Source organism: Nansenia antarctica, assembly GCF_963989245.1.
Source record: "Nansenia antarctica genome assembly, chromosome: 1".
In the NCBI taxonomy this organism is placed as follows: Eukaryota; Metazoa; Chordata; class Actinopteri; order Argentiniformes; family Microstomatidae; genus Nansenia; species Nansenia antarctica.
In genome coordinates this window covers 9317787-9340012 of record NC_137674.1, presented here as the reverse complement: position 1 = coordinate 9340012, position 22226 = coordinate 9317787, and the positions used below count along the sequence as shown (strand labels likewise).

General features: G+C 41.7%; 1 protein-coding gene across 1 annotated transcript in view; it reads right to left on the bottom strand.

The window, feature by feature from the left end:
- The window catches only part of LOC308150889 (protein eyes shut homolog), a gene marked incomplete at both ends in the record, with an annotated part of 157615 nt that overhangs the window by 106756 nt on the left and 28633 nt on the right, over positions 1-22226 (bottom strand). The window contains 6 exons of the mRNA XM_080523675.1: positions 7591-7850; positions 8872-8993; positions 16628-16749; positions 18644-18841; positions 20707-20814; positions 21149-21277. Of these exons, the coding sequence (XP_080379801.1) occupies positions 7591-7850; positions 8872-8993; positions 16628-16749; positions 18644-18841; positions 20707-20814; positions 21149-21277 (939 nt within the window). The remainder of the gene's footprint in view (positions 1-7590; positions 7851-8871; positions 8994-16627; positions 16750-18643; positions 18842-20706; positions 20815-21148; positions 21278-22226) is intronic.

The following is a 22226-nucleotide window of genomic DNA, read 5'->3' as shown; positions in this document are numbered from 1 at the left end:
TACCTGTACTATAGCAATGACAATAAAGACCATTCATTCATTCATTCATTCATTCATTTCGATGATAAGGACACAAGACGCATGCATGCCATGGAGATGGACAAATTCGCCTCAGACATTTGGAAAAGTTGTGTGCGGAACTCGACTGCTTGTTATCAGCCAGGAGACGACATCACTGTTAATAAGCAATTGTTTCCATCAAAAGCTTGTTGTTGTTGCTTATTAGTACTGCTTCACGCAGCACTAAGACTAACGAGCCAGATTAGTTTGGCGTTGGCGCTTCTGTTATGCACTCCACATTTGGCCCTGGTTTGAATGTTTAATTTATACAAAAAAAAACACTTACTCATCTTATTCGATGTACCGATAAAAACAATTAAATGGATGATATTGTTTGGTATGGTACTGATCTAATTCAATGATTACACTGTTACACTAAACAAATGGATGTCTCACTATGAGTACTTAGTAATGAGAGCTTCAGGTGATGAAGGCTGGGATGAAATCCTGTGGAACTATCAACACAGCTGCATCATGGGAAGTCATTAGTCATCTGGGTTGCATTGGATACAATATCAATCTCCTGGGAAGGCGAAGGCTAGCATGGGACGCTACGCTAATAAAGGGGTTTGCTCTCCATCTGGTCAGGAATACCTCAGGGGATATGCCATGAGCCGTGCTGCTGAGTGCAAATTGTTTTTGCATGTAAAACGACTGAGAGATGCTTCAGAATGATTTCACTCCATCTTAACAATCAGATTCCATTCTCTGTAATACATGCTGGAATTATACAATATGAGTCTTAGTCTCCGACCTTTCATCTAGTAGGCTAATATCTATCCGTACCAATACCTTACACAATGCAGAGAGACATAACGTCAGTACCAATACCTTACCCAACACAGAGAGACATAACATATAGGTACCTATCAGTACCAATACCTTACACAACGTAGAGAGACATAACATCAGATGTTAGCGAGAGGGGGGTCAGGGGACTGGTCACCATAGAAGCCTAGGACCTGTAGTACTTCAAGGTCAAATTCTTGAAAGTGTATATATTCTTTGGGAGAAGATAATCTCCCAAATAGCATGCTAGCCTGGAACTTCATGTCTTTGTAACATCTAATAAAGTACCAAAGTACCATCTCCAAAAGTCGTTGATTTCCTTATTTTATCTCATTGCAAAACCTGAAACCTGTTGCTGTGTTGCTGCGGAATAAATTACAAAAGTATCTCATGTAGACTACACTACAGACAGAATGGATGCTTTCCCCTTGAAAAGGCTCCCTGTGGCACAAAAAAGCACTAACCTGTCATCAGGGACGTTGTGAACAGGTAGCAACATGTTGATTTAAACACACCTGTACTACTGGGGCGATGACATAGAAGATGATGTTCTATACACACAATACCTTCACTTCCTCTAGTGAGGATACGGTATGGCTTTTATGACTGTCGGTTGTGAACTATGATAACAATGCATTGTTCCAATTGTTTGTGATCTACAGATGTAATGTGTTATTCACACAGGCACCGATAGTATGTATCTAGATTCCCTTGGAGGATCCTTGCCTTGCCTTGCACAAATATATGGCTACACTGGGAACAAACAAGTACTCAAGTCCATTAGTGGTAACAATCATTATGTTGGGTCTACACACAGGGCTGACACCAGACAGACTGATCGAAGCAGAAGAGTCTCCTTTTGTCTCCACCACAAGACAACATCCCATTGTACTCTGTAAGGCTAATTGCTTCTCTCACCTCCAATACCAATTTCTCACAGTACAGACAGTTTTTGTGAATTTTGCCATCACCTATACCCCTCATCAGGCTATAATGTAATTGTTAACTGCAATTAAGCTACCGTGAACAAAAATCGAAAAAAATGCCAAAATACATTTGAAACTGCAAAGCTCCCGGTACAATGACGCATGTCTTAAGATGTTGTAAATTGTGGCTATGCTAAAATTTTCTGTAATGTTATATTCCATTTGGTTGGATTCAAGCAATAGGGAGAGAAGTAAGAAGGACATGTGTGTATGGGTGTGCTAGTGTGGTTCTCGAAGTTGCATGTACTACAGCAAACACCTGTTTAATGCTGCGTTAGTCTGTCATACTGTATGCGCCATCTGCGTCATCATATGTTCCAGACATGTGGCCTCTGGTTTCACAAACCTTAACCAACGTAACTACCACATTCATTAGTATTAATAGGGTTAGTTCAATTAATTACAATGGATGACTGTAGGAAGTTGTGTTGATTTTATCTTTATGTTTACTAAGGGGTTGCTGGGGACAGGTAAGATTTGCTTGAAGCAGTAAAACCAAATTTGGCATTTTAGAAGCAGACAAATTCTGCTTGGGATTATTCATTGGGAATGTGAATACTGTGATGACTAGTTTTTCCTACATTGTTGTGTTTATGATGATAGTTGGACAACAATCAAGTCATACATTGTGTATTAGTGTTTCTAAAGCTCTAGCTGCAGTGTGTATAGTGGATTGAGAGTGAATCATGGAGGGTAATATTTGTAAATCAGAGTGTGAGGAGGAATCCAAACCCACGCATAGTCTTGCATATACAGTATGCAGAGGCAGCTAATTTCCTATTCCTCTCCAAGGGAACCCTTCAACAACTAGCTGAACCACTCTATTTATATACTGTATCTCTCAGACTTTACTGAAAGTAATACAGCCACCAGTTACATCACTGTGATATTCACAGTGGCTCATTAATCAGGGATGAGTCTCAACATCCACACAAACCTAATTCACACAGACCCAGCTACTCAGTAAAATAATAATATTCTTATATATTAACATACCATGTCAGAATACCCACTGCGGTGGAGAGGAACAAGCACAATCGATGGGACATCAACATCAACATTTACTACAAAGCATTACGTTTAGTGCAAGTCCAGCAAATGCAATGCAGTGTCCGCACCTCCCCTCGTGTGAAGAATAGTGGAAGCTGCGTCATGTTATGATGAATATGTTTGTCACTGGCAGGGACTGGGGAGTTTGTCAGGATCAAGAGAGAAATTCTTACATTTGTTAGGGTTGAGTGACAGTACAGTAGTGACAGTACCTCTAATACCTCTAAAAGTAGCCAGTTACTATAAACGGTTATAATTGAGCGATGGCCGACAGATCTTTAAAAAACAAGAATCCTTCCATGATAGGTCGTTCAGGCAAAGCGGCATCCTACTCTAATGATGACACCTGATGTAAGAAAATAGGCCCACTGATAAAGTGTAATTCTGAGTGGAAAATCCTTCAGCGAATTATAAAGACAGTTGCCTAGGCTGACATTATCCAGCACACATCAAACATGCGTTATATACAATGCTGGCTGTTACAGCTTCAAGCAGAAAATAAAATCTGCAGGGGAATTGCAATTGCCCAGTGATTTGATAAGATCTGCTCCCCTCATACATGCCACTGAGAATGAAAAACAGCCTGTGGTTGTGCACCTCTCGTATGTGGAAAGAGTGGATGCAACAAGGCTCTTTGTTGCACCACATATTATTCCCCATAAATCAGACATGTCGGGTCCTCCTCCAGTGGGTACACATAGCCATATTTAATGAAATAGTTGGAAGCTGTATCATGGCAGAAGTAGCAGGATATATTTATATTTCTCTGAAGAGAATTCAGACTCAAACAAAACAGTCTAGGGCAAAGCTGCAGGGAGAGTCTGGCTCTCAGAAGTAGAACTCCACAGGTCATTCTCACTACAGTTCTCAGCGCCATTGATCATTCTAACCCAAGCTGAGGACAAGTCACGAACAAATACAGCTGCACAGATATTGCAATTTCAGTGTAAGCACACAAAACAGCACACCCAAGGATACCTCTCTGCGGCCCCAGACAAATATGAGCAAAATATCATGCGCTGCAACCACTGTAGCCCAGAGGAGTGGAATAGGAACACCAGGGTCACTGTCGCAAGGATCCAGTTGGAAGCTAACATTTTCCGTGTGGAGGCTAAACCAGCTAGAATGGCCGAATAGGAGTGTTCATTCGGTATCATGTCTACATCATACACTTATTCACAGGGACAAATTATCCTTGATAACTCTGATGTTAACTACTAGGATAACTGTGTACATACTGTGCCATGGATACGTTTCCATAGTCAGCTGCAGTGCATCTCCTCTGTACTGTGGCTCTGTTGCCAGTTCAGTCTCTCCATCTTCAGTGCCTGGCTGAAGATCCAGGAACCTTCTACAGTTCAGTCAGCCTTTCTTTTTTTTGTTGTTGTTATTTTTTCTGAGTGGGGCAGTCAGGGTGCGAAATAAGGGGGAGCTCGGGGAGCTATAGCTCCCCTAGTGGTGACATGAGCTCCCCTGGAAACATGGTTTGTGAAATTTTGGGGGAGCTCTAAAATATTCTAAATTGCGATGGATTTATTCCAAGTTGTGACGGATTTTACCTTGTGTAATATGATTTGTAGAGGCATACAATCTATTTTGATGTTGGTATTAGGTATATAAATGATATATCATAGCCTACATATAGGCCTTTATTGGCTACAACTATGCGACAGTAACTTGCAGCGGGGTGCACTGACGCTGAACCCCTCATAGTGATAAGTAGGTGGACAACGCGTGGTGCTGAAATAGCCGACATGCGGTGTGTGGTTTGAAAAAAGTAACGCCAGCTCAGTAAATAATTCAAACTTAATGTTTACTTATAGGCTATGTGAATGTGACTGCACCACACATGTGAACAGTAACAAAGCAAATGCAGTTTAATTTTATGAAAAACATTGACAACTAAATCGGTGCAAAAAAAAAAAGAAGATGAATCTGCTTAGCCTATGCTCCTGAAAAACATTTAATGACAGAACAAACACGCTACATTACTAGGGATAATAATTACAATGAGCCATTCATTAAAAATAGAAAAAATAATATTAGGCTATTAAATCTCACTTAATGAGAAAACTGGCATCTCCCATCGGTCACTATTTGTTGGCTATCTGGTGATATGGACGTCTTTGAGTGTCTAGAAAAGCGCTTTAAGTCTAATGTATTATTATTATTTATTATTATTATGGACGTCACTTTAATCCGGCAGTTCTCAAGGTTTTTATGCACCAATCGATTCCTCTAGCGCGTCTTTATCACATTCATTGACGAAAAGGACGACTCGCATGTATAGGTGGAAGGGAACATTCATTGTGAGCACAGAAAATGCGAGTCTCTCACAACGGCTTTGCATTGATGAAACCAGGTAGGATGAACGCATAGTTCGCTGTCCATTCCTCTTTAAATGCCCTGTTTTCACCGTCAACTTTCCTCTTTAGACCTTTGGAGAGTGACATGATGTTTCTCTTGCTAGCTAGCAGGTTAAATGTTTAGCCAACTTCACCTGGCACCAAACAACCAATCCAATAATAATGTGACCTTGTAAGTCTGGGAGGAGGGGGGAATCATTATCAGAATAAAACTATGTTAAATAATTATTAGAATAAGTTAGGCTGCGCTACATCGTCAGTCCACACATGTATTATTCAAAACTATGGAAAAGGGTGAAACTACGTTGTTGAGAATCACAACACAAACTCGCTAGTCAAGCCAAAATACAGCAGCGAAATGGATTGGACTGCTACCTAGTTAACTAGAACACTACTTTACATTGTTACCTAGTTAACTAGAACACTACTTTACATTGTTACCTAGTTAACTACAACACTACTTTACATTGTTAGCAGGCTCACAAAACAAGCTGTGTTAGTTGACTAGCGATGTGTCATTGATTTTCGACAACGCGGAAATGTATTCACATTTTTCGAAAGAAAAGTCAAAGCATTAGAACGTAGAACGGAAAATCGCACGCGCGCTATGCGCACGGAAAGCCACCGGCCCCGATTTGGCACGATTTTTTTTTTCCGTCAGGAGATTTTTTTTTTTTTTTTTGCTTTAATCCCTGGGCTCCCCCGCACACCGTGATTTAATTCGCACACTGGGGGCAGTCCCACTCATATTTTTCATTTTTATTGATAGATAAAGTGGAGAATTAGACAGGAAGGATGGGTGAGAGAAAGAGGAGGGATGACATGCAGGATATGTCCCCGGCCGGATTCGAACCGGGGACCCTGCGGTTACATGGTCGACGCTTAACCCGCTACGCCACCTAAGCACCCCCCCAGTCAGCCTTCCTTACCACTTGGCTACCTACCACGCAGAGTATAAACCAAAACCAAAACAGTCTTCTTCGCTTTTGTAGCATATTGCTATCTGTAAGCTATCTCTATGACATGTGGAGGTGACACTCATGATATTCAATCGATATAGCCTAATACACCAGGAGATTATGACAAAACAGTTAATGGCCAGTGAGGCCACTGTATAAATGCAGATTTTAAGTTATGAAGAACTACCATCATTGGCTTTACAACCACTTTGTGGATTTCCGTGGCATGGGGGGGTTCAATCCGTACATTTCATCAGAACAAAATTCAGTAGGTCTAATTTAATCAAATTAATTAGGAGTTATTTGCATACACGCTTACACGCATTCATGCAGAGCTGGAATTTATTTTTCAATGATGACATTGGATTCACAGATAGATTTGATTGACTATTCTTCATTTAAGGTGTGTGTGCATTAAAAGTGAAGTCGAGTTTTTGGATGTGAATTAAGAATGCTCTAAAGTTGAAAGATTAGGATTCTATGCAGTTCGCGAACAATTTGTTATTTTCAGGTGTTTGTTTGACCTGCTAGTCCTAAAGCAGGATTAATACGCTTTCCTCCAGCCTGAGGTTCGGAGATGTGCTCAGACCACCAACTGTCTTATCGTATGTGCGCGCAGGAAAATAGGTCATGCTGCAGGCAGTAGTTAGGGAATAAAAGTACATGTTTACAATTGACCGTATATGGTGCAGTAATTAATATAATTAATTGATTATTGACATGTTATCGATCAACACAGCTTTGTAGAACCAAAACCTAGACAAGCGTCTGCAGTGAAAGGCTACAACGCTGCAGTTCACCAACACTATTGTAATGAACTCCCTCTAGGCAGGCAGGTTAGCAACAAAAGCGCTAAAGTATTAAACTTTTGTGCCCCCTATGGTGAACAAGAGAATCGTGATACTTTTAAGTTTTCAGTTCATCGTTTGCCAGTAGACTGAGTAGAGGATGCCAGGCATTACTGAATATAATGAACACAATTAGTTGAAAGACTTTCTTTTGTCTGAAATACTCAGCCAGCTACTAAGATCAGAGTCAGTAAAAACAGCTGAGATTCCCATCATTTCTGTCATTGTGTGCACTGTTAATGCTAGCTAAAAGAGAGACAACTAAAATATGAACAAGTGTTATTGGTTCATTTGATTGAGTTGAACCAGAGCAGCACCCATCGGAAATGTAACATTTGAAGGAGAGTAGACAGAGCTGCATTTTTTACCTTAAAGAGTACTTGAAAACAGATTTTTTCATATTTGGGGTGACACTCATTTGATCTGGTGAAGCCAAAATTCATAGTGGGCCTTTAAAGTGGAGCTAGAGCGGACACGCTGTGTGTGTGTGTGTGTAGCCTACTTGTATTCGTTCTGTGATGTATTAGCTCACCAGCTGGGCATCTGCAGGAGGCTGTTCCATCAGAGCGTGTCAGGCAGGTGGAGTCGTGCAGGCAGGGGTTGTGGACAGGGTCGCAGGGGTCATAGGGCTGGTTGCATAACATGCCGTTGAAGAAGGGAGGGCAGGTGCAGGAGAACTCCCCGGTTACATCAGACTCCTGACACTGGCCTCCATTTAGGCACGGTCCAGAGTCACACTCATTCACATTGTCTGCACAGTCCACACCTGTCCAACCCGGAATGCACACACACCTAGGGTACAGAAAAGGGGCACCTAGTTAAGGGTTGTTTGTTCCAAAAATAAATATCAGTTCAGATGATTTAACAAGCAAAAATAGACACGCAAATCTAGTGAAGAAATAATTGGGTAGGTTGTTTTTATGGCATGCAGTTGTCACACAGAAAAGATTATATAGAATCTATATAGGTTATATAGGTACCTACTACACTCGAGACCAAACCTACTGCAAAAAAGAACCTCATTCAGACCAGGTATCATGCAACGGTCAATCTAATCAAACATGTTTCATACACATATCTGGCCAAATAAGTAGCAAAGAGCTACATTAGAAAACAGTGGCATCCACTACTTTTTTTTTACCATTCTGGTTTACAGCAGGCAATCCTGACATAATGTAGCATGGAACAGTACACAGTATGAAACCAAAGTTCCCATTCCTTTCCTGACATTCAGGGGGATTAACAGGTTAATGGCACTATTGGACAGAGTAGCCTTATATTGTGGACAGCTGAATCTAGGACACAGGAGGTTAAAGCTCTGATCTGGGATAAAGGAGAATACGTGTATGTGTGTGTGTGTGTGTGTGTGTGTGTGTGTGTGTGTGTGTGTGTGTGTGTGTGTGTGTGTGTGTGTAAGTGTGTGTGTAAGTGTGTGTGTAAGTGTGTGTGTAAGTGTGTGTGCACTCAAGGAAATTGAATATTCCACTTGGTGGCAGTGAGCACACAGCCCTGCCAACCACTCCAGCTTCCTTTCCTCCTCACCCCCTTCTCTTCCCCTCTCCTCCCAGCGAGAGGGCATATTAGGTAGTGCAGATACACTGGCGCTTTTTTCCCTCCAATGAGTCACACAGATCCCCCGAAACCTTTTTCATACTGTGAGCCATTGATTGATTAATTTGTTTTACCTGCCATCTGCAATTCATTATCTCTGCTGCTAGTGGAAGGACACATCACTATCCGTCTATGGCTTCTTTGCATTTTTTAAGTGACTGATGCACTCCATGACTACACAAGAGCCTTCTTTAGCACCTACTTGTAGCTGTTGAGGAGGTCCGTGCAGGTGGCGTTGTTTTTACACGGCTGTGATGAACATTCGTCAATTTCTTGTTGGCAGAAATCACCCTCCCATCCAGGGCCACATTGGCACTCATAGCTCTGTAATCCCAAAAGTGAAATGATGATGGAATGTCATTACTCTGTGACACACTCATACAGTCTCAATGTCATACAGTCTCAAAGTCTCTTTTACCACAACTTGGCCTGGCTAAATGCGCATAAACAAAACCCATGCATTCGTAACAATAAATCGGCCTGTATCGGATGTGCCTAATATCCTTCAGAATACTCATGTTGTTACCCCACACTAGGGATGTCACGGTATGACATTTCGAAAGTATGATAACCTTCACGCTGAAGTGGTAACCCGGGTAACCACGTCTTTGTTTTATTATTATGGTTTTACAGTAGTTTAAAAGAAAAAACCTTACCATAGCTTAATTTCTCCAATGACATAATAATTATATATATATAATATATAAGGCTGAAGCTCGGGTTAGCAAAATGAGAAACACACAAGGACGAGCTTCAGCCTTCAGCCAAGAGTCATACACAGCACATTATTCGGCTGATAAACAATACCCACTATATAAGTCAGCTTTTATTTAACGAAGGCTAAAGTACATATATGTAATATCTACATGTATTCATTGCCCTATTGGATACCCATAGTGTAATTTATTCAAATTCTGTGCAAATCCTGTTTTATTATATTTAAGAGAACTTCCTAATCTGTCAAGCTATTAGTTTCAGTATGGCCATGAAATTCATGTTATTCTATCATCAATTGTATTGTCAATCACATCCAGCCTACTACATCTGATTTTATTCTCGATGTAGCCTAATCCTACCAGTATGGGAGTTAGGTAATGTGAAAAACTCAAGTACTGCAGTTGAAGTTGACTCAATGATTTGATAAATGAATGAACACTGTTTGATCCAAAGCATATTGATGATGACATGTACAGTGATAATCCACTTGATATCATCATGCAAAGTGAATTACCATCCCACAGAAAACATGGTCCAAATATCACCAATGTGTATACCAAATAGACCTTCTATAATGTCTTACATAAAAAATAATGTCTTGTGAATCATCTATACATGAATGAATGAATGAATGAATGGTCTTTATTGTCATTGATATAGTACAGGTACCATACAACGAAATTTGGGAGGTGCTAGGAAAAAAACTAAAAACAAGAAGGGAAAAGAGCTGGTTTACATAAATAAAGGCTATGTACACTATCCACTATACTATACTATACAAATAAAACACAGTGCTGTACTCTATGCTATACCTATTCTAACATTTCCTATCTCTGAACCTTATGTACCCGAGGGTTGTCATATTGCACATAGTGTTATTGCACATTCATTTAAAGTGTCGCAGTTTGCAGGTTTGAAATGTTCACAGTTGTGTTTCAGTATTGCACTTGATTACAATCTAGTAGCTGCCATCAAATTGTCTAGATTGTCCAGGGCCTAGAACCTAGGTCTTTGCTGTGTTCAGGGCCTGAATGGCCCTGGGGTAGAAGCTGAGCTTCAGTCTATTTGTCCTTGCGAACATGGTCCTGAACCGCCTGTCCGAGGGCAGCCGAACAAAGTGTTCGTTCCCAGGGTGGGATGGGTCTCTGGAGATCTTGGAGGCCTTCCTGAGGCAGCGTGTGTTGTACAGCTCTTCCAGAGAGGGGAGGGGGGCGCCGGTGATCTTCTGGGCCGATCTCACGACTCTCTGTAGCGCATTCCTCTCTGCGGCTGTGCAGCTGGAGAACCACACGCAGATGCAGTAGGTGAGGATGCTCTCCACTGTGCAGCGGTAGAAGGTCACAAGCAGCTCCTGTCTGATGTGGTTTTTCCTGAAGACTCTCAGGAAGTAGAGCCGCTGTTGTGCCTTCTTGATGATGGCTGCTGTGTTGGTCTTCCAGGACAGGTCATCCTGTATGTGCACCCCCAGGAATCGGAGGGTTGAGACTCTCTCCACGCTCCCTCCATCGACGAGCAGGGGCTGGACCTCAGATTTTTTCCTCCTGAAGTCCACGATGATTTCCTGGGTCTTTGACTGGTTCAGCAGCAGGTTGTTAACCTTGCACAGCTTGCCCAGCTGCTCCACCTCATCCCTGTACGCCGCCTCGTCCCCTCCCGAGATGCAGCCCACCACGGTGGTGTTGTCTGCAAACTTTACGATGGAGTTGCTGGGGTGGACGGGGGTGAAGTCGTAGGTGTAGAGGTTGTAGAGGATGGGGCTTAGCACGCAGCCCTGGGGGGACCCAGTGCTGAGTCTGAGGGCTGTGGAGGTGTGGGAGCCCACCCGCACCCTCTGGGGGCGGTCGGTCAGGAAGTCCTTGATCCATGCACATATAGAGTGTGATAGTCCCAGGTCTAGTAGTTTGGTCACTAGCCTGTCTGGAAGGATGGTGTTGAAGGCAGAGCTGAAGTCCACAAAGAGCAGTCTCGCGTAGCTGTTTCCCCTCTCCAGGTGGGATAGAGTGGCGTGGAGAGTCGTCGCGATGGCGTCCTCTGTGGACCTGTGGGCTCTGTAGGCGAACTGGTATGGATCCAGGTTGGGCGGGAGGCGTGTGAGTATGTGGGCCCGGACTAGTTTCTCGAAGCACTTCATGATGATTGGTGTGAGTGCCACCGGGCGGTAGTCGTTTAGGCAGCTCACCGTGCTTTTCTTCGGGACTGGGATGATAGTTGAGGTTTTCAGGCAGGGTGGGATGGTGGCCTGGGACAGGGACTGGTTGAAGATGTTGGTGAAAACCCCGGCCAGCTGGTCGGCGCAGTCCCTCAGCACCCGTCCCAGGACGCCATCCGGCCCCGAGGCTTTCCTGGGGTCCACCGCCTTCAGCACGCGTCTCACTTCATGCTCTGTGAGGGTGAGGCTGCTGAGAGCTGGAGAGAGTGGTGTTTGTGTTGTGGTTACCTCCGTACGCCCCTCGTCGAACCGGGCGTAGAAGGAGTTCAGCTTTTCCGCCAGCAGGGGGTCGTCCTCTGCGGCTGTGAGCCTGTTGGCTCTGAAGTTTGTCATGTGCTGAACCCCCTGCCACATCCGCCTGGAGTCGTTGCTCAGGAAGCATTCCTCAATCTTCTCTCTGTGTTAAGTAGTAACACCAGTGAACCAATAACAGTTACGGTACATAAATAATTTCAGTATGATAACCGTACGAATTTGACATCGTGGTTTACTGTAGAACGGGGGCACCATGACATCCCTACCCCACACGAGTGTAACCACACTATCACTGTGGTTAATGAAATGAATTCCTGAAACTGAATTCCTTAAACATTTTCTGTTACAACCTCCCACTCAGAGACAGACCTCTCCTGAGAAAATCTGTTTTCACAGTGGAGTAGTCATGGTTGTCTCGGAATTTTCCCATAACTGCTATGCAGATATACTCCTCCAAACGCCCACTCCCTATAACATATGCAAGCTTGCTTTTCAAGGTATGACTGTAATGCATTTAAGGCACATGTTGCCTCTGTATATATTATAAGCAAATTATACAGGACATTACATTTTTTCTTAAAATAATGAATAATTAACACAGTCGTGATGTAAACTGTTTGTGATGTCGGCTTGACATACTGATACTTTTCTATAAAACATTTAAACAAATAACTGAGATGGATACAGCCCACGATCCTCATTTGCAATTTGAAAACCCAGTTAAATCTGTGTGGAATTTCACTGCCTCGAGTTGCTCTCTTTCTTTTTTTTTTTACTCTTCGTTAAGTCTGTGGAGTGCTTGTCCTCCCATTCGTCATTAAAATCTTCATTATGATAATTAATCATGGAGTAGGAGATGAATGGTTTGTTGTCTATTAGTTTCCGAGGCACAGGTTTAATTTAACTTCCCCTTTGCATACAAAATGAAGGGGGTCATATGGTCAAGGGGTATTCAGGATACTTCATTGCCAGCGTTCTGTCTAAAGGTCCTGACTGCTGCTGGGCAAACGTGTGCTAATCTGTATTTCATACACTGGAGGGGAGCCGTTAAACTTTGTCTGATATAATTTGTACACTGCAGGGCCTATAAGGGGGGGGGGGGGGGGGTTGCAGTCATCTTATGATAAATTAGATGCCTCGAAGAGACTCCAATTCCTCACCTCTGGCTATGGAGAATATGAAGAAGAAAAAAATCCGCTAAATCACCTTCAGGGACTGCATTTCTCCCAAATAAGATACAGTTCAGTGGGACTCTTTGTTCAGAGAGAGAGAGAACAACTGCACAGTAAACAAGAATGTTTGAAGGAGACTCCGGTCTGTATTTGAACAATGAGAGAGACACAACTAGCTGCTAAAAGTGTCGTGGCAAATCGTTCACTGGACTGTTAAACAACTAGGCAACTCAGACTATGACTTATCCTTAACATGTAGAATTTCATTGAGCGTGTCCTATTGTATTCCCTATGTTCTGATGTTGTCTTTTGGATTTTAGTTTGAGGGTTGTTCATTTATACTGCAGTAACAGCATGCGATTAGATGTGCTGAGGAGTTGGGTTGGATTGGCCAAGTTGATAGAACAAAGTGATACTGTGATATGAAATTCAGAGCAAAAAGGATGCAACACAAGCTTGCACTGCTTTCAACTGAATGAATGAATGAATGGACTTTATTGTCATTGCTACAGTACAGGTACCAAACAACGAAATTTAGGAGAACACCTTGGCATTTGTATTCAGTATTGGCTTTTGTCTTTGAATTCAAGTGGACTTTAATGGATGCAGCACCACTTTCAAACGTACTCAACATATTGGAATATACACACTAAGCTGTGTGACGGCCATGCAAAATATAACAAATAAAAGATTGGGATAACTAAAGCATCAACAATGTTGCAAAACTATTGGGACCCTATGGGCATGGCTTCCCTTCCACAGGTGTATCATTAAGTGTCTTCATTTGTGCACACAGGGACACAAAAAGAGGCAGTGGAGGATGATTTGCATCAGATCAAACCGGTAATACAGTGACTGCAGCTCTATTAGTGGCCATGTTTATCAAGCCAATTTGGAGGCATGTTCAAGGAATTCAGGGACCTCACATTCTACAGTACCATAGGGGCAGGGTGGGGGAAGGTAAAAGCGGAATTCGTCTTCTTTATTTTATTGATTGTAATCCATATATTGCATTATAAAAGTCGACTTGTGGTTAATCATGTCAAAACAATGCTTTAAGATTTCCCCTGATTCTCCTTGCTGCCCATGAGAGCTTAGGTAGATAATGTGTGATGACTACAAAAATACGCTATGAGAGTAGATGATATTTGAAAAAAATGTCCTTTATCTTCCTGTAATTCATCAGCTAATCTGCTATCTAATCAAATCGATTCGACCAAATAAAGGAGATATATGTTCCAACATACTTCACAGCTCTTCACCACCTGAGGTAGCCCACCGTTGCAATCGCAGCGTGAACCTTTTAAACTCTGACCTACTGTAAGTGGACATTTGTCATTCAAGGCTTTGGCCTAATAGTTACAGCAATGGATTCCTTCCTCTCTCCATTTAAACATGGAGCACAGACCTGCATTATTCAACAGAAAATAAAGATCTACTATTTTTCCCCTACTGTTCTGTCCTGGAAAATATGTGTACGAATCCTAACAGCCTGTTTATCATTTAGCGAAACGGGGGGTTGTCCGGCGTGTGATGAATGATGAGGAAAGAAAACACAGAAGAGGAGAGAAGTCGAGAAGAGAGAATATGAAGCATTTAAGCTTCAACAACATTGCCAACTACCAACTTCCTGTCTGAAGACAAACGAGATGAACAAAGAGCTATTGGAAAGGAGTAAGCAGAGAGCAGAGTACAGCATGAATAGACACAAATGACCAAAAGGATAAGAAAAGAAGAAGAAAACATCCTCTTTGAATTGTATGTACAGTAGGTGTATGTTTTGATCTGTAATTGAATCAGACTGTAACATCAGGTATTAAGTACCTTGTACTAATTAATAACATAATCACATCACCCCTAATTGGCCTAAAAGGCCAAATTACCAATAACATAATTTTCACATTGAATGTCCAAACAATTTCCATTGTTTTATCCCTTTGTCAAGCATTACTTTTAATTATTATGCTTTGATGGCCACCTTGTTTCTATTCCTCTCGCTCGCTCTTGCAGTATTCCCACATGTGCTGTCACCTCTTTGGTTTCCCCAGCTTCAATCCCTACACTTTAGTTAAATCATCAAATTATCTTATGTCTTTCACTTTTCCCTCTCTCTCGCTCGCTTGCCAACGGTTGAAGACGGCAGCATTTTGACAAAAACTTGCTAAAGGACCTGTAATTCTCCAAACAGACTATTTAATGGAATTTTCACCGACTGAAAACAACATTATGTGCCCCATTATGTATTTTTGTAATAGGGGAAAATTACCCAAATCCCCAGGCCCATGTTTCCATGGAAAGTTTCTGCCCCTTTGCAACCCTATACAGAATGCGAGAAAATAATGACTGGAAAATAATCTAAATATTATACATTTTACCGTATATGGTAATCTTACTCCGGAAACGGGGTGGTTTTCAAATCGGCACAAGCAGATAGGCGAACATAAAAAAGAGTTTTGAGCCTGATTTGCGCCAATTTTCTAATTGAGGATATGGTGCGCAAACACATCTGTGCTCCACCAGCACCTGGCTTGCAGAGAAGGATGTGTCATCTCCACAAAATATGCTATTATGATATTCGCACCTCACTATTTCTCAAAAAGATGTGTGCACATACGCCCTTGGAAAAGTTGCACCAAGGTGGCATCATAACTGGGGAATTGCTTTATCGCCAAACAAAGACACTACACAGAAAATCTAACATATATGACACATTACAGTTTTGTAGATGCTTTTGATGATACTGATGATCAACTAATAAAAGAATGTATTTGACAATCACATCATTCTTGGTTTAGCATTGACGATCGAGAGCAGGGCCTTTCAGTGCTTTGCACTCCATTGCCAACCGTCTCAATCAACTGCTTGATTAAGATGTTGTCATGTAGGCCTACGGCGTTATGTTTTATAGCAATCTTTGATGCAGTAAAATTTGCTTTTGGTTTTGAGACAGTCGGTAATGAAGCACAAGAGGGATGGTTCGGATTCATCAATGATGCGCTCAGTAGATGAAGAAGATTCATCTTAAAAACAAAACAATGTTTTAAACATATAATCAATTAAAGGGTCCAAACCGTATTATGTTAAATGAAAATAACAAACATTTAGGTATTATTACGTATTATTCCTCTTGAGTGACCCCTCCATTATACAGGCCATCGCTGGCCACTTAGTTCACAAGGCTTTCCCTTGCATTGGTTCAGGGTTTTACTCGCCTGCAGTCCCACACAGACGCACGGGTCCCACACAGACGCACGGGTCCCACACAGACGCACGGGTGCAGGAAAATTTGCACATACAGTATGTCACCTTTTACGTTTCTTTGAAAATCACACCTCATGTTCTTCATTCTTTTTTTTTTAAGTAATTTTTTCTGAGTGGGGCAGTCCCACTCATATTTAAAAAAAAAATATATTGACAGATACAGTAGAGATTTAAACAGGAAGAATGGGTGAGAGAGAGAGGAGGGATGACATGCAGGATATGTCTCCGGCCGGAATCGAATTCTTGAATGACTCCAAGACCCCCAATTAGTAAAGCTGACCTCACTAGAACCTCATTCAATTGATTATCCCGGTGCGCTTCGGCATAGGATGATTTTAACTCACCAAATGGAGGTCCTTGCATGTTGAGTTGTTGCTGCACATGTTGCTGACACAGTCATCAATGCCTTGCTCGCACCTCACACCAGCATAGCCTGGGTTGCAAAGGCAGTAAAACCCATCCACCACTGAAAAGGATAACACTCATTAATATACAGTATATTCATTCCTAATGCATGGGTTATGTGATAACCACCAAAACGGTACATCTCTACACAGGATATGATGTGCACTTATGATAACAAGCTGTATACATGATAACATCAGACATGACCTTGTGTAAAGTAAAATGGTCCATGTTCATTCTAATCATTTATTCATAGGCAAGGCTATTAAAATGCCTCATTCATTGTATACAGTAACTTAACTCTGCTGTTGTAAAATCTACAGTATGATAGAACAGCTTCGGTCACCAATCAGGATTTAAGACTAAGCGTGCTTAAATAAACCTGCTGAGAACTCTCAATCTTGTTTACCCTCTCTTTCATCTACCTCTTTGCACTTATCATTCACCCTGTCTTTCTCAATGAATGCCAAGCCGTTTGTTTTCACTCTCATGATATAGTGCGGCGCAGTGAACAAATAGAAAAAGGAAGTGGAAGACAGAGAACCCGGCCACATGGCCATTTTTTATTCAAATGTTACAAATGTGCCGATTTCTGCCGTCAGAAGTCAGGATCTCCCTAGGCTAATAATCCATTTCTACCTCTCTTTAATCATTAATGATGTTAAAGAGAGATGCATCGCCTCTTTCCCGAACACAATAGTGGTATACAGGCAGCCTGTGACAGAGGTAATTGCACTTCTTACAGGAGTGAATTTATTACGAGCCCAGCCGGAGTCCCAGGATTCTTCATTATCCCAAAGATTTAGCACGTAATCTATGCTGTCACTCTGTCTTGGTGCATGTAACTGCTATTACTCTCATTAAATGCTTTAGGTCCTGGGTGGCGGCGGCATTACTCATCCCAGCTGCTGTGGCTCTGCACCACTCTCCCTGGTGGCTGCCTGGCGGCCGCGGTCCAGCACCGGGCGCTAGGTCCCCCAGGGCTGTCTGCCTGGGAACCCTGAGGAAGAGCACCCACGGTAACAGCCATTCAAGCCAAATGGCTGAGGCCTACTCTACTTACGACTGCAGGGGTTCCTGGTTGGTGGTGCATGCAGGAAATACTCTATGTAAGCCATGAACCAGTTTAACTAGTGGGAGGGGGAGAGGCGACACATCAGGGGCAACACAATGCTGTAGTCCATGGAGGGCCCATCTCTACTAGTTCAGAAATAATCAGTTGAGGAGGAAAGGCTCTGTCTCTTCCAATCTTCTAAACTCAGTTTGTTGGTGTGTTGAGTCTGTCAACTCCGACTGAGCTCCACAGATACAAGGAGACAAGGACGTACTGTAAATACGTACTGCGATTTTTGGCGTTCATGTCGTTCATGTTGACAATGATAAAAACAAGACAAAAATAATACTCGTGTCTGTTTTAATGATTACTTTAAAGAACAGGCTTTTACTGGCCATCATTTACTCTCTTGGTCATCTGTGAATCTTAACCTACACTGTTAATTTGATCTATGAGTTGTTTAATCATTTATGTTGGAGATGGAATACATAGGGAAAAAAGATTATTGGATACCCAGAGGAAGAAAAACAACATTCAGCTTCTGCTTTGATTGTATTAACTATGTCATTTATCATCCATTATTCAAATTACAACACAGCATTGATGCTTAATTGATCTCCTTTTGTGGTTAGGTTAAGGAACTCATCAAGCCTACTCCAGCGGATAATGTCCTGGATCCTCACATCAGATGAAATAACTCCACTCTCATAACCCTCCTTATTAGCCACAGTGGTGACCCAGTGGAACATTACCTGTCAAAAATGCAAGTGAGCAAAACCGATTGTGACGCATTCGCTATGAGCAGCGGCGGCGGTGGTTTGGAATCAGTGTGATCAGTGGTTCTTTTCTCTCGGGAGTTATTGAACATGTTTCGTGGGTTAGGGCTGTAGTACCTCCTCACCGTCATAGCAGAAGCCGTGAAGGCAGGGGTTGGAGCTGCACTCATCCGCATTGATCTCACAGCGGGAACCGGCAAAGCCTCGGCGACAACGGCAGCGGAAACCCAAAGGGAAATGGGCCTGATCGGCCTCCTCCACACACTCTGCCATGTTCTCACAGGGGTTATTGGCCTCGCAGGGTAGGAACTCACAATTGCGACCTGGGAGGGAGTCAAAGGTAAAGGGGGGGGTGGGGAGGGTGTAGGGTGAGGTATTAGAGGGGGGGGGAAGAGAAAATGTGTTAGACATGGATGGTAATACTATTGCAAGAATTGCTCCCAGGGGCATCGAGCACACATTTGGAAAGCTCCATTAAAAGCGGTGTAACAGATTAGATTTGATGTTTAATCTAAAAATGAAAATGAACAATAAGCTGCCGGATAGGAGTGTAGAAGATTATGTTGAAATGTGTCCTTGGTAGTCAGTAATAACACCAATGAAGAGCCAATATACGTATGTTCTTTTCCACTTTTTTGTCGAACAGCTGAGTGACAGGCTGGAGAAATGTAACCTCTCTGAATTCCATAGACAGAGCTATGGATGCAAGGACAGATCATCCATGAGATACAGTTTATAGTTTTATCCATGTTTAAGATATACCATATTTGTTTACGCATACTGCACTCAGGTAACATTATATGCTGCTCTCGCAACAATGTAGCTATAAACCCAAACTTATCAGGTCTGTTGTGCTGTTTCCCTGGTTACCAAGCGCAATTCCATGTTGTCCACATTGTTTACCCAAAATGGTGAGCCAGCTAATGCAGAAGGTGACTTTAAAGGTATCACTGTCAACCATCCTTGTACATAAACTTGTACATAAACAGATTAGGATATGGAAAAATCATGCATTTAGTCTTAGTTTTTGTAAGAGGTAACAATCCATGCTCATTAACTCTCTTATCATTGTTATCATGGGTGCAAAACAAGCGTGTTCCATGCTGCAAGGTATTGACAACTCTTGACTTGATTGACTTCACAGGGAGATGCCTTTGAAAGAAGAACACATCACCTCACACCTTACAGCACAATAACAAACCTGACAATTATTTTCAGGCCAGTTCCATCTGTTGAGACAGAAGAAAGCTAAAATAATCTCCAATCATTCAAATAAGATACTTTTGATGAATGCACACCCTTGGAAAAGTGAGAAAACACAAAGAGGAAGCATTTCAAGTCCACACAAACAGTTTTGAACACAAACAAAGCCAGCCTATGCACGCCAAATGAAGAAAAATAGGGGAAACACGTGTTTGTCAAAAGCATGCGTTAAGCAGTTAAGTGGATCCATTTCCTACCTCTGATAATGTCTGCAAATTGACCATAACAACAGAGCAAGGGGGAATATACATACAATTAGGAAGATGGTAGGGATATTCACAGATTTACTATGACACTGAACTCAGTACTTAACTCTGTGGTTAAAATGTGTGGCCAGTAAAGCATAGAACATTACATTTTTTTACAAAGTTTTCAACATGTTAAGAATACTACTGTACAGTCTAAACATCATGAGCTTTTTATCTATCACAATGCACCTCATTTGCACTGTACCTCATAAGAAAATGCACCAAAATGTATTTGACCTGCTGCAAACCTAGGGCCTCTTCCACACCAACCCAACTATATGCCAAATGGGATTATAATAATGATAATATCTTGGCAAGGTAGACGTTAAGGTACATAATACAGAAATGTGCCTAGAATGAAACATTGTATGGATTTTTGCATACTATTATGGAAAATACACAGAAATCACAGTCAAACAAATCCTGCAGAATCTATTTCCGAATAGTGATATCAGACTTTGGTTTCCCTTCTCTTAAAAATACAACATCGAGAAGGTGGAGAGGCTACGAGCTACCATCTTACCAATACGTCATCTGTTCTATTCTTTGAGCATCGCCAGAAAATGAAGATGTACTAATGTTGTTGAGTCGGCGAAATGAGTTCAGACACGCGAAAGGAATGTTCTGTGAAGTTAATTAACTTTGCTTTTTGTCCCCATTCCCTCAGTGTTCATTACCTTTAAATGGAGCCACACATTGGCAGTAGTAATTACCAGGCTGGTCAATGCAAGTGGCTCCGTTCTTGCAGGGAAACGAAGCGCACTCGTCAATGTCGTGCTCGCACGCTGTGCCTTTGATAAAAAAACAAAAAAACAAACAACAACATAACAGATAAATAAATAAAACACACCGAAGGTCACTGAGACTGGTGCAGGACCGTTAATAATCCTCGAGTTCAACACATGAAAAACATGAAGTGTATGTAATAAGAAAATGGAGGAGTACAGTAGCTATGTAGCCATTCAGTCCTCATGAATGAGCCAGAGGACAACATTATGTTTCGTCCATACTACATTCCTGAACTATACTCAGGTCTCCCCTTGGGTTAAAAACATGTGTATCTATTATCCAAGGGTCCTCTGTCTTGGTACCAATCATTTCTGTATCTACAGCAGGTACATTTGATGCACTGACCAGCAAAGCCCGGCAGACAGACACATGCATAGCCATGTGCAAGGTCAACACATGTGCTATTGTGCAGGCAGGGTGATGATTGACATTCATCTATGTTGATTTCGCAGTAGTCGCCTGTAGAGGAACATGAAAAAAGAATGAGCGGTTTTAGAAAAATTCTTAGCCCAACCAATTATAACCAAATGTTCCCACTGAATTAATTGGAGGAATGGGAACAAATATCTCTAAACTCTAATAACACTAAATTATAGGTTTAAGCCTCCAAGCTGCGCATCTTCTGATTTGAGCTCAAAATAATTGAAAGCAACATTGACAAACATAATATTACTAAAACATTGACCCGAGATGCTAAAATATATGTGTACAGTTAACTGAGAAAATAGTCCTAGCAGTTCCCATTGAAATGGAGGAAGAAGAGGAAATGTTCCTGAAAAATAATAAAGACCTGACAGAGAAATCTCCCTTATGTTTTCAAAATGGCCTTACATGACCTAATGTATTGAACATAATGAACATTGGCATAGTTGTAATGGTTGAACCTCTGTAGAGGGCAGAATTAATTTACATGCATATAGCTTTATTAGCATAGCTAATTAAGGTGTAGATTGCCAAGGCTGTCAAGTTATATTGCTAAGAACTTAAAACTTTGTAAAACAGGCCTAAATTAAGAAGTCTGATGGTGTGAAGGATGCTAGCCTGTTATTGCTAGTCTGCTTCCATGATTGAACGTATATGTATCTTCTCTGTATTGTAGCATAGCAGGGTGAGATCTGTGTTGAAGTGTTGAATCACACATGAAAGTACCTTTCCAAAAATATCTCTTCTCTAGTGACCTTGGATCATTAGATGCTTGAGCTTGGTGTTCAGTTAGAATACTCAACTGATGCACCTCTCTAATCACGTTTTTCTTTTCAACATGAAAACTCCAGAGGAGATCAGCTGTGTGGATTCCCACAGGAAGTAATTCATTTATATTTTCTCTCTGACAATATATCATATCTACAGCTACCACCACCAAGTATTTGAATCGCAAGGTATGAATCATCTGAGTAAATCATTTTAA